We start from the raw sequence: 12,406 nt of genomic DNA, 5'->3' as shown, positions 1-12,406 counted from the left end.
AATATACAATAAAAATATTCTCCTACCAGTTTCTTTTGCCTTTCTCTCTTTCTCGTTTTATACAAATTCAAATTGTATATAATTTCTCTTTCTCGTTTAATACAATTCGATTCAATTGTATATGCCCAAGTCTCTTTTGCCTTTCTCTCTTTCTCATTTTATACAAATTTAAACTGTATATAATCGTTATATACACTTATAATTATACAGTTGCTTTTATACACTTCGTTTTTATACAATTCTCTGCCAAAGTCTCTTTCTCTTTCTCGTTTTATACACTTCCTCTTATATAGTTCGCTTCAATTGTATATGTATAGCGAATTATACATTTATATGTTTGTTGTGGAGTGCAATTATACAAACTTTGCTATAGCATTCAAATATGAATTTTATGTTTGCTATACGTGAAAGTTGTCCTTAAAAAAATTTACGGGTCAAGCTCAACCTACCACACCCCATTGTCATCCCTATCTCCATTATCCCTAGTTCTTTTCGGTTACCACCTCTTGGGCCATTAACAAATTATGTTTAGTCCGTTACCCTTAGTTCTTTTTCAGTATTACCTCTGCCTCTCCTGCCTTTTCTACAATTAATCTTTCACATCTCCTAACTAACGCATCATTAACTCCTTACACTTCATTTTCACACTTCAAAACTACACATCCTTGTTACACTCATCTTATTTGTCACAAATGTCACTCCCACTTGCTCAGATAAATTCATTCCTAATCATATCTCCTAGTTAACACACATATCCATCTGAACATCTTCGACTTCTAAACATGGACATTCTTCATTGACTAACATTTTGCTCATCATAAAATGCTCTAGAAACGAGCCTCTATTTCATTTGCCCCAAGTCACCTTAATTAACTTAAATACACATCGTACTCCACTCAATTGAGGCGCGTGAGAGATATTTGAATGTCACGTAAGCTAAAAAGGTGTACAAAATTACCAAAAAAAAAAAAAGTTCAGGGGTGTAATAAGACCTTATAGTTTAGTTAAGGTGTGTCTCTTGGATTTCAGTCATAAGGGGGTACTTGTGCATTTTTCCTTTTTAGAATGCCAAATAGAATTGCCACGTTATTTTACATTACCACATGACAATCATATATTATTATAAGCATGAAGCTCTTAACTTAAAAGTTAAATTATTATTTTGCCCTTATTTTATCTCTAAACTAAATAAATATTAATATATAATTAATTTAATATTAGATAATATTTTTTTATTTAAATTCAAGCCTCTAGACACACTGATTCAAATTCTTTTGGGAAATAGTTACAAGAAGAGGAAAGACCAAAAGTTGTATTTTTCTTAATAAATGTGTATATCAATTCTTCTTTATCAAAATCAATTTAATTTTGGTTTGGGACTGTGTCAGTGATTATTTCTTTATCACCTTTGGTTGTTAATAGAGAAAAGATATACAAGAAGTAGTATAGACACTAAAGGTAATTTCATTCATACTAAATCTTTATGTTTTTTTCTTTTTTATTATTTTATTTATTTAATCTTGATTTTGTTTATTGTATTTTAATATGTTTTCTTTAAGTTTTTGATCTTGTTTTCATCAAATTGTGCTAAGAATCTGTAATACAATTTGTTAATTTTGTGTGATCTTTTTAGTGTTATTTGCCTTTGATTCTTCTTTCTTAATATTAGATTTTGATGTATTCTTTGAATATCAACTTTTTTGTTGGTTTTATGGTATTTGATATGCTTAGCCTCATTATGGTTTCAATCTAGACTAGAAGAGGTTTACACAATTATTATTTTATTTTTGTGTGGTCTTGTTCATATGTTGTATCATTGAATGTTTCTTTATATTTGTTTTTTTTGACTATTTTTAGTAATTTTGAAATGTATTCTCGAGGTATTGCTCAATTTTATACGTTATGTGATAGTTTTCTATTTTTTATCTTGGAATTTCAATTTTTGTTGGTTCTTTGACGAACTTTTTCATCCTTTAAGAAATGTAGTTATTACTGTCAACACATAGTATAGGATTATAGAGACATTAACTTTCAGAAAGTCATCGTAGTAATGCCACTTTTATGGTAACAATTAAAATAATATGGTTGAACCTCACTTTTATGGTACCAATTAAATTGAAAAGTCATGCATATATATAATACAAGTGTATGTAATACAAATGACCAGTGAATAAATATATGGTTCTCATATCTATATTTGATAATAGGGTAATATTACTTGACGTTTCAATTAATTCACAAAATTTGGAGTATACATGTCACCCTTCATTGTTTCAAGTTTATGATTATTTTTCTAAAAAATCTACTTTATGCCTCATTTATATATTTTATACTTGTGTCATTTTAAAAAAACAAAATATTAATTAATAGGGTACACGTGTATTGCACGTGAGCAAAGACTAGTTATATTGAAAGGGAAAGGGGTCGATTATGCCCCTAAAGTATCTGATCCACTTTCAAAACACCTATCTGACCCATAACAAAGGACTCAGTTATGCCCCTAATTCGACCCATAAACCAACCCTCTTTTAAATAATCCATATCATATCTCATATTCATTACCATCAAAATCACATATTTCATTTCAAAGTTAGGTCTCCTATCAATTTCATTTTGAGAAGCTATGGACTAGAACACTCTTTCATTGTCGTGCGAGCTAAAAAATGATGCGTAGTTAGGTAATTTTTCCTTAACATTTTATCATACTCATATCATACATTTAATCACTTGTCGTTTTCAGACACATGATGTCCTCCTATTATATTCACATAAGAGAAAGGACCAAATCAATTGGACAAATTTCATGACTTTTATCAAGAGCATATCAATTTGCTCAGTCATCATCACATCATCATTATATGCCGTTGCGACTTGAATCCGACTTCTTACTCATTAAAAGGCATCTTAGGTCATTAATTGTTTGGACACAACCCAACATTTCATTATCATGGTGAACCAAGACTCTCACGCGATGTATTACCCTCTTAGTAAGATAGGACTTAAATCCTTCGTCTTACCCTCAATCAAAGATATAATAAGCCAAATATAATAGGACTCGCCATTAATCCTTAAAAAAATTTAACTAAATTAGTGAATTATTGTTATAAATCAAAGAATCAGTTGCACACTAAGAAAATAATAATTCCAATTACACTCAAATAAATTGCTCACTATCACCATCCACCATCCTTTTTGCAATTTTCATGTGAACCCAAAATATTCGAGTTTTCCTGGCGGGGCATGTTTGAACATGCCCGACGATTAAAGGGACTTCTCTTTTGAGTCCTCTCTATGCCTCTCATGTCCTTCTTTCCTTCGCTTAGGACTCACTAGCACACTCCTTGCTGCTTTCGTGCTTGATGGCTTCTTAGGAGATCTTTCGATCGCACAAATTTTTTTTTTCATAAAGTCATAATAATATATTTTGTGTGTTTCGATGATTCCACTAAGGCTTTCCACTCTCCCTGTCGGACCAAACGAATCGGTCTCGCGGAGGGGGGGGGGCGCCTGGGTTCCAACCAGGGGTTCTATTCCTTTAAAGATTATCTTTTCCATTAGCCGCAACACACAAAACAAAATAAATTAAAAATTTATGTAATAATCAAAACAATGAGCATAATTATAAAATAAAATATAAAATAAGTTTTAAATTAAGAAAAAAAAAGTATACATAGTCATAGGTGGAAAAAAATAGACAATGACAATAACATTAATCATTCAGCTTAATCCCAAGTAAAATTAACCTTATATATATAGTTTCATAGTCAATTCTTGACGACTATTTTTATACAAAAAAAAAGGTATTAATTGATTGTTTATTTTAAATTAACTACGAAAATTTTATTTTCATCTTGAAATTTTTTTATCCTATTTTCTTCTTCTTTCACCTCCATTTTTAAAAAAAAAACGAGAGAAAAAAAATAAAAAAATGAAGAAAGTGAATATAAAATAATTAATCCGATCAATCAAGTGAGTTATTAAAAATTATTTGATAAAAAATATTAGAAAACTAATAATAAAAGATGACATAGTATATACTTGTCTCGTTCATTTTAAGTTTTTAAGTTTCGACTGTAATATATATATATAGGAATCACAAAATTTATAAAATAATTTATTTTTCAATATATAATTTTAAAAACATACATTAATAAGTTAACATAATAATTTCTTGATTATAAGATATAGCAATATATCTAAATTAAATTTCAATTTTCATTTCCATCTTCTCTGTAACAAACTTGTACTATACAGTTATGGCGGGAGAGTAGAGAAAAAGTGAAATTCCATTGTTGAAACGCCATTAACACAACTCATCGAAGCTTTTTTTTTTCCTTCTTGTGATTCATACATTTAGGTTTTCAAAAATGGAAGGAGGAGCTGTTTCAGTTGTAGACAAGTTAAAATCCTTTGCAAAATCTACGCAGAATTTGGCTTCCGTCGTGTTCCGCAACCGCAATCCGGTAAATTAACTGTGTATTTTGTTTTTTCCGGTCATTGTATAGAGATCCATTTGCGGATAGAAGTAAAATTTTGGCCTAATTGTCAATGAAGACCAGGTGATTTCTTGCTATTTGTCTTAGAGTTAACTGGTGCTTGTTCCTTGTGTGAGTTGTTAGACAGGAACACTAGTGATTTCTTGCGATTTGTTTTAGTCTTAATGGTTAGAGTTACCTGATGCTTCTAGCTTTGATGGATTGCTTGTGTGAGTTGTTACAAAAACATTACTGCTTACTTGTTATCTGTTCTATCTTTGATGGATTAATTTACTTGATGCTTGTTGTTTATGTGATTTGTTAGACAAAAAATACTGGTGATTTCTTGCTATCTGTCTTGGTGGACAGATTTACCTGGTGTCTGTTGCTTGTGTGAGGTATTAGGTATCTTGTGGAACTAGTTAAGGTGCTTGAAAGTTGACTAGATTATCAAAAGAGATAATATAGAGAGGGGTAAGCTGTGTATACACTACTCTCCTTGGATCCCAATTGTGTGATTATATTGGGTATGTTGTTGTTTTCAAGTATTAGTTCGGATACATTTCATTTTTTCCCTATGCAACATTTCTGTTGGGATGGACACTAGATGTTCTTTTTGTTTTTGTTTCTTTTGATTGCCAGTAATTATATAAAAACCTATTTGCTCTAGTATGCGTTGTTAAGTAGCAACATTATGCTGTCTCATTAAAGGTTATTTCAGTTTCATTGCATTTGTTTTCAAGCAGTAATTTGATAATTTTGATTTTTTTTCACCTGTTGAAGCCGATTGACCTATAGAATATGAGTAAAGAAAGTAGAATGAGACTTATGCTATGCTGGTTTTGTTCAGCGGAATGGATTACTTCTATGGGCTTTATCAGTTTTTTGGTATTTGGATATTATGAGCTTACATCTCTGTTTTTTTTTTTTAGAGGTTCCTTGACTAACAATGGTATTGATAAGCTTTGTCCCCAAACATTTAGGTTGATGGAAAGAATTTACTTAGTTTTACATATGTTATAATTAGGACTGGAACCTTGATTCCCTAGATTGTTAAAAAGAGGAAGGTTGAGGGACTTGTTCTTAGATCACAGATTCCAGCCCTGTGCCAAGTAAACTAGCTACTAAGTCCTGTAATTAAGTTGAGAAGGATTGAGACTAGAAGGGAAATCCATCATCCCCAAGTTTTGAAGGCTATGGTGTTGGCTCAAAGGGCTGGCTCCTTGTGAAGTTCACAGTCATAAAAGAAAATTGTTAATGCGGCTCTTTGACTTCTAGGCCTCCCTACTGGGACAGGTCTGATAGATGTTTTGGGAAAAAGAGAACACCATTGGATCACATATGTATTATATTCAAATTCCCAACTTATGATCCTAAAAGAATGTGCAGTAAAAGTTATACAGAGTGAGGGATCCAAGCAAGTATGAAAATGTTATTTCTTATGTGATAATGGTAGTTTTGGCTCTTTTTGGAAGGTGAGACTGTTTGCGTCCCTACTTTTGTACTATTGATCTAAAGTGGGTATATCTGTTACCTGTCATGCAACGTTCAACTGCAGAACAGTGTCATTAGGAAGTAGTCAGAGCTTGAGCAGTTAAATTCTTACTTTGCCAGTTAGCACAAGCTTTGTTATTGGGCTCTGCTTTACTCTGATGGGTTTCTTAAGTATGAGAAGGCTCTGGCTGTGTACCCTAACCTCATCTAGTTTCTTCCAGTTCGTCTATTTTTTCCCATCTTTTCCTATCTTTTCCATTGTCACTAGATCAAATTCTTTTATGTTTATTATCTGCTGTGTGATGATGCCTGTATGATGTGGCTTCCCAGGAAATAATATTGACTAAAGAGTTATCCATATGTAATAGAAAAATCTCTTTTAACGATCCTTTTACTTATCGAGAGAAAAAAAAAATACTTAACCCGATTTATTTTGACATTTTGGTTGGGATTTGTTACTCTCATTAGCTTTAAGATATCACTGTTTCCAAACTGCACTCCCCTCGGCAAGCTTTAATTTTGACATATTTGCTAATTCTTATGTAGCAACAGTCTGTATGATGGTGCTTTACAACTTTTCCAATAATATCATTTACAGAATGAAATCTTGGAGAGATTGCAACGAGAATCTTTTTCAGATATTATGAAGCTAAGAGACAGACAAGAGAAGTTGGAGCGAGTGCTTGCATTCTTTAAATCTTCTAAAGAAAGTCCAGTCCAAGAAACTAGCACTCACGTAAGAGGAGAATTTGATGCTGTGGGTGCACTGTTGATGATCGGTACCATCGATGGAACCAAGTGCCGTGCAATTGAAAATGCAATTAGGACTGGCATTGATTCTAGGCTGACTTTTGAAACAACTATCCGTGAAAAGGATTCACTTGTAGCAGAGTTTGTTGGCAGCGAAAGAGGCCAAAGGGATATCCTGGGTAGTCCACTTTCCTTAGCAAAAGTTCTCTATGCAGCACATATCAGTGATTGGTGTACTGCAGTTGCCATTCCAGTCTGTGGTCGATGCAGAGATGTTGCAGTACGTACAAGTTCACGTGAGGTAAATGCTTCTGAATACTGAATGTGCTTTCTGATTTGTGATCATAGTAATCTGACAAGCAAGATCCCCTCGGGAGTCATTTGTTGGTTGTTGCAGATGTTGCATATTGTATCTACTTGTTATATTACATCATTTTTAGTTGCCTTAATGTGTAGCCTAGAATAACAATTTTTTTGTGGAATTTTGCAGGAAAGGGGGCTGACTGACTATTCATCTTTTGGGCCGCCCTTGCTGAATCAGCTAAATGGTAGTGGAATCTCTGTGATGGTTAAAAAATCAAATATTGTTGGCTGCTTTGCTCAGTTTGTCTCTGCATTGCCAGAGTCAGAGTCTGGTAGTCTTTTGTATTGTTTTGGCACTTTTGGTCAAGTTGTTTGCCAACTTTCAAGCAATACAAAACTATCAATCTTGGGCATACACAAAATGGCCATGCTGTCACGGCAACAGCCTGAACTCGCAGCTATGTCGCTGCCTTTTTGTTTTTTACAACGCTCAGGGCATCCTGATGCGGCCTTTGTGGAAAACAGCGCCTTGGATGGATATCATGCCATGACCCTAGAGTCAGAAGTTTATGAAAGTACAAAAATTGGTGGATGGGTAGAGATGAAAAGATCAAATCCCAAACATTTACAGTGGGCAGTTACCATGTCTGATACCTCTAAGGATGATTTTGGATGGGGTTTGAGCCTTGGTGGTTTGCAACAAGGTCGAAGAAATTATGACCGTTTTCAAATTGAAAGCTTTCTCAATTTCAAAGTAGGAAAGACGTGCAAGTGTCAACCAGGTCTACTCTATGTGATGAATGAAGGAGCCACTCCGTTTCCTGCATTGGTATTCCGCACTAGTTGGTCCTTGTGAAGTGTGCACGCTAGCTCAGACAATCTCACTCTTCCCTTATAATAGAAATACCCTTTAGCAACTCCCACACAAAATTGAAAGGAAGAGAAACATTTTGTCTACTCCAACAGTATTCACTTAGTAACAAATTTTAGTCCAAGCAGTTAATAGGACCTTATGCTTTGTTCTCTCCTATAGAAAAACATTTTTGTGGTCAAAGTGAAGTTTTCGAAAAGTGTATTTTGTGAGCATTAGCAGGTTATGATTGGCTTAAATGATTTGAAAAACTGTTAATTGAAAAAGGTAAGGATAAGATTTGTGTATATTGAATTCTCTTCGACTCCATGTATAAGAATATACTTAGATATGTTGTTGATTAGATAAATAGTTTATGACCTTAAGGTTTGGTCAATTTTCTCTAAGAAGTGTTTTGTGAGTGTTACATTACAGAGAAGATATAAAGAATCATTTTATTATTTGTGTTGTTTAAATTAATAAATAATTTGAAATATTTATCATGTAAATTGTAGTCAACTTTTTAAATTTTATTTAATAAGAGTGTTAAGGGACAGAGACTAGAGAGACTATTTTTATAGATCCTCAGCTTAAAAGTGATGTTGAAGTAGGATTACACGAAAAATATAACAATCAAATAGCAAGATACAAAGCAAATGAAACAATAATGAGACGAGGAAACCGGGGGGGGGGGGGGGGGGGGGGGAGCTAGCTGTCTTCTATGTAAGTTGAAGTTATGTCAAGTTCTATCTAGTCCCCTTCTTCCTAGTTCTTTTCGGATAACTAACTCTACCACTTTGATTTCTTCTACAATCAGCCTCTCACATTTCTAACTAACAAATTTTGTTTAACCCACATATCCATTCACGCATCTTCATCTTCTAAACATGGACATTCTTCATTCACCAACACTTTGTCATGTTCTACAATATTTTTTTTACTATCTCTTTATAGAACTTACTTTTTTAAAACCTTAATTACACATTTTTTTCACAAAATACTCTAGAAAGGAGCTTTCATTTCATCCACCCACACAAATAATGTGCAAAATCATCATCTTCTCCCTGTCTCCTTTAATTAAAACCTAAAGGCACTTATTTAATTATAATTTGTTGTAAAACTTAAGAATAAAAGAACGATATAAAGAGGAAGACAAGAAGAGTATAGGACAAGAGGAGCAATATGAGATAACTTTTTTTTTCAAGTGTACATCCCAAGTCTATACAATGTGAACTCTTATATCTCTTTTTATAGTGTAACATAAAAGCATAAAGGTGGGAGGTTATGATTTCTTCATAATGGAGTAAATAAAGTAATGGAGATAATGGGTGAGAGTAACTTCTTGGTGTAGTGGACATTCACATAATAACAAAAATCTCATTTTTTAGTGTACTTATTACCTTTATCTCCTGTAAGTTTTACAAATCCAAAAATTTCCTCATTTTTCTCTTAAGGCTAAAATGCAATTAATGTATCCGACTCTTTTTAATGTATCAGCCTTTGATTTTTTGGCCATTAATGTATCTGGACCCTCCATTAATATATCCGATCCTCTTTTTAATGTATCAGCGCTTTAATTTTTTGCCCATTAATGAATCTGACCCTCTTTTTAATGTTCATCGCTTATATTATTGTATATGTTTGACATATTTCTGTAATTATAAACTTTTAAGGGAATAAATTGTAATTTTGCCTTAAAAGTATGTGATTTCTATAATTTGTTCATATCTTTTATACGCTTTGAATGTTGTCTCGTTTAAGACCTTATCAAGAAAACCAATTGGGATAAAATCATGGTTAAGAAAAAGAGTACAACACATATTTTTTTTCCCATGATAAAAATTTTACGTGATATCTCGGAGACGATGCATTCCAATTTTATATCACAACTTCTCAAATATTGATGTTGACAATCCTTAGTGAATAAAGTTTACAAGATTATCACTTGAATGAGTCTTTGAACGTCTATCTCACCATTCGGTTGAAGACCATGTGTGAAAAAGACTTGGTAAAATATGTTTTGTCCGATCTCCTTTAATTGTGCCCTCCCTTCAATTGAGTTGTATAATATTTTCATATATGGTGATTGAAATATCTTTTTCAAAAGAAAATCACATATTTTCTGAATATGATAGATCATGATTTCAACCAAATACACTCCCAAATTAATTCATAGATCAATATTATTTCTGCATGATTTGAAGAAGTGGTTACTAATGTGATTCTTTCGAATGCCAATATATTATTGTGTCTCCATATATAAATAAATAGTCTATTTGTGATTGAGATTTATGTGGATCAAATAAATATTTTGCATATAAATAATCAAATCATTTCTGAATCAAAGATTGATCATTTCAATTTTATTGAATCTCGTCTTTTCTTCTCAAAGAAAATCACACGTCTTTTGCGTTGAATCACTTGCTTCGTTAGTTTCTTGTCATAACTTGAATGATAATATGACAATTCTTTCACATAACTTTGTATATCAAATAATCTTCTATCATTTTCATAACCAACAATATGTAAGTGCACCACTTGCACTAATACATGACATTTTAAATCATTTTCATGAGATCAAAAAGATAATTTTTCATTGTTAAGCAGTCTCAAAACCATTGGGTACTCAATGGAATTGTTTTAAGACCTTTAAAATCTTTAAGGATTTTCATATAACCTTCACTGTCTAGTTAGACATGATAATCATTCATTTTGCCAGACTGAAATAAGTCTTATTGCATTCACTATTGAAGAAACTAATGTCAGGACTTTTGTGAAAGCCCTTTATGTCCTAAGACACAAACCATACTTTATATCTTACGGTAATACGTCTGCACAATTATTCATTTGTACCCCACTGACATATTTTTTGAACTATGAACTATAGTTCAAAAACAACATTTTTAAGTGAAGCAAAATTTATTCGAGTCGTGCATTTTATTTTGCCAATCATTTATCTATCCATATTATATGACAAATTTGAATTGAAGATCCTCGTAATCATTTATAGCATTTAGTGTTACTTCATATCAAATATACCATCGATAATTATTTTGATATTGATTCCAATTTGACATAATTTATTGAGATGTCTTCATTATTCATTATTTTAGGTACCTGAACCTTTGCTAAGGTATTATGAAGTGTTATGTCGTAGTACTTTTTCAAAGTACTTGCCTCATTATCATGACCATTATGATAATTTTCTCTTCTCCTTCCTTAAGGAGTTGTACGTTTGGAATCGGTTGGTCTTCACTTTTTGTGTATAATAGATTTTGCCCTTCAAGGACTATTTATTGGAGCATTTACAATTTAAATAAAATATTGGGTCATTTTTATATATCCAGAAAAGCAACATTTCGCAAATGAATTATCTCTTGAACTTCAAGTTCACATTTTTGACGAGGATCGAGATAATTGACCACACATAATTTTCGACTACTAAACACATCTCCCTCTAATGTTAGGATATCTAACATTTACCCTCAACCTCATTTGGATATCTATCTTTGTGCGTGGTGGAGTAATAAAATCATATGTACACATATCAAATATTTAGATGGAAATAATTTGGTTCCTGACCCTAAACCAATTTTGATGGGAGAATCTTGTTGGCCTGATGCGTACATGTTAAATAAACTCATCTCATATCAAATTTAATTTGAGAGATTTGTTCTCATAATCAATAGTCTAACTATAATTTGAGGCAAACAATTTCTGCTAAAACCAACCAGTATTATCAGCATAATTATATAATTTAGAATTGTGCTCTTAGTTTAATAATTCCAGCAAAACAACCTTATAAAAACCAATTTGTAAGTTTATCACGCCCCAAGCTACCCCCGAGACGCGGACACGAAACCTAGGACCACAAGTGATCCCAAGCTAACTCTGCTGGCATGGCCATGAGCATACTAAATATAGTAACTAAATGCATAAGCTAAATCATAATTTTAAACTGAAAAGATCGTGAATACCCATATTCTATAACTGAGATATTTGAAAACAATGAGTTTAATACAAAGGAAATATTAACTCAATTCTAAGCTGAAATTAACTATGTCTGAAATAAGCCTCTAACTGACTAGAAATGTTGGGACAAGCTCCAGCTAAGTGTAGCAAAACCGAAACTAAATGAGTAAAAGACAGAAATGAACTCATGACTATTGTCCTCGGAGAATGAGGACTCACCACTAAATTTGTTGAACTGAAGATCGGGTTGGTGGACCTAATGTTGGCGCCCTCTCTAGTACATACATATGAATGAACTACTCTATGGGAACTAAGTCTAGCACCGAGCAGATATGGTTAAGATATTGTATCTTCCCGAAGAAAAGGCTAGAGTCCAATCAACATCTTTGGATATCCCCTAAACCATGTGCAAACATGGGTTGTGAATTAGTTCTACCCTTGGCAAGTAGAGCACCCTCCACCATGTGGAGTCTTATGACACCGAATTTCATGTCTAGCAAAGATGCTCTACGTGGGTTAACGCATATTCCCATCATGTGGGATGTACACTCTAGTTACTTAT

The 12,406-nt window shown here is 32.7% G+C and overlaps 1 protein-coding gene across 3 annotated transcripts; it reads left to right on the top strand.

Annotated features, from left to right (window-relative positions):
* The first annotated feature begins 4,198 nt into the window (after positions 1-4,198).
* On the top strand, positions 4,199-8,258 carry LOC101254376 (uncharacterized). 3 transcript variants are annotated; one of them, XM_069297017.1, is made up of 3 exons: positions 4,199-4,463; positions 6,522-7,020; positions 7,210-8,258. In XM_069297017.1, the coding sequence occupies exons 2-3, from the start codon at positions 6,613-6,615 to the stop codon at positions 7,876-7,878; spliced, it is 1,077 nt and encodes a 358-aa protein (XP_069153118.1). In that variant the 5' UTR covers positions 4,199-4,463; positions 6,522-6,612; the 3' UTR covers positions 7,879-8,258. The 3 variants fall into 3 exon arrangements, with proteins under 3 accessions (XP_069153118.1, XP_025886409.1, XP_019068871.1); XM_026030624.2 differs by having other exon boundaries at positions 6,516-7,020; XM_019213326.3 differs by having other exon boundaries at positions 4,201-4,463; positions 6,568-7,020.
* Positions 8,259-12,406: the final 4,148 nt, after the last annotated feature.

Source organism: Solanum lycopersicum, chromosome 4 (genome assembly GCF_036512215.1).
Source record: "Solanum lycopersicum chromosome 4, SLM_r2.1".
NCBI classification, from domain to species: Eukaryota; Viridiplantae; Streptophyta; class Magnoliopsida; order Solanales; family Solanaceae; genus Solanum; species Solanum lycopersicum.
Note: the sequence above shows the minus strand (reverse complement) of the source record. Positions and strands in the feature narration are given on the sequence as shown.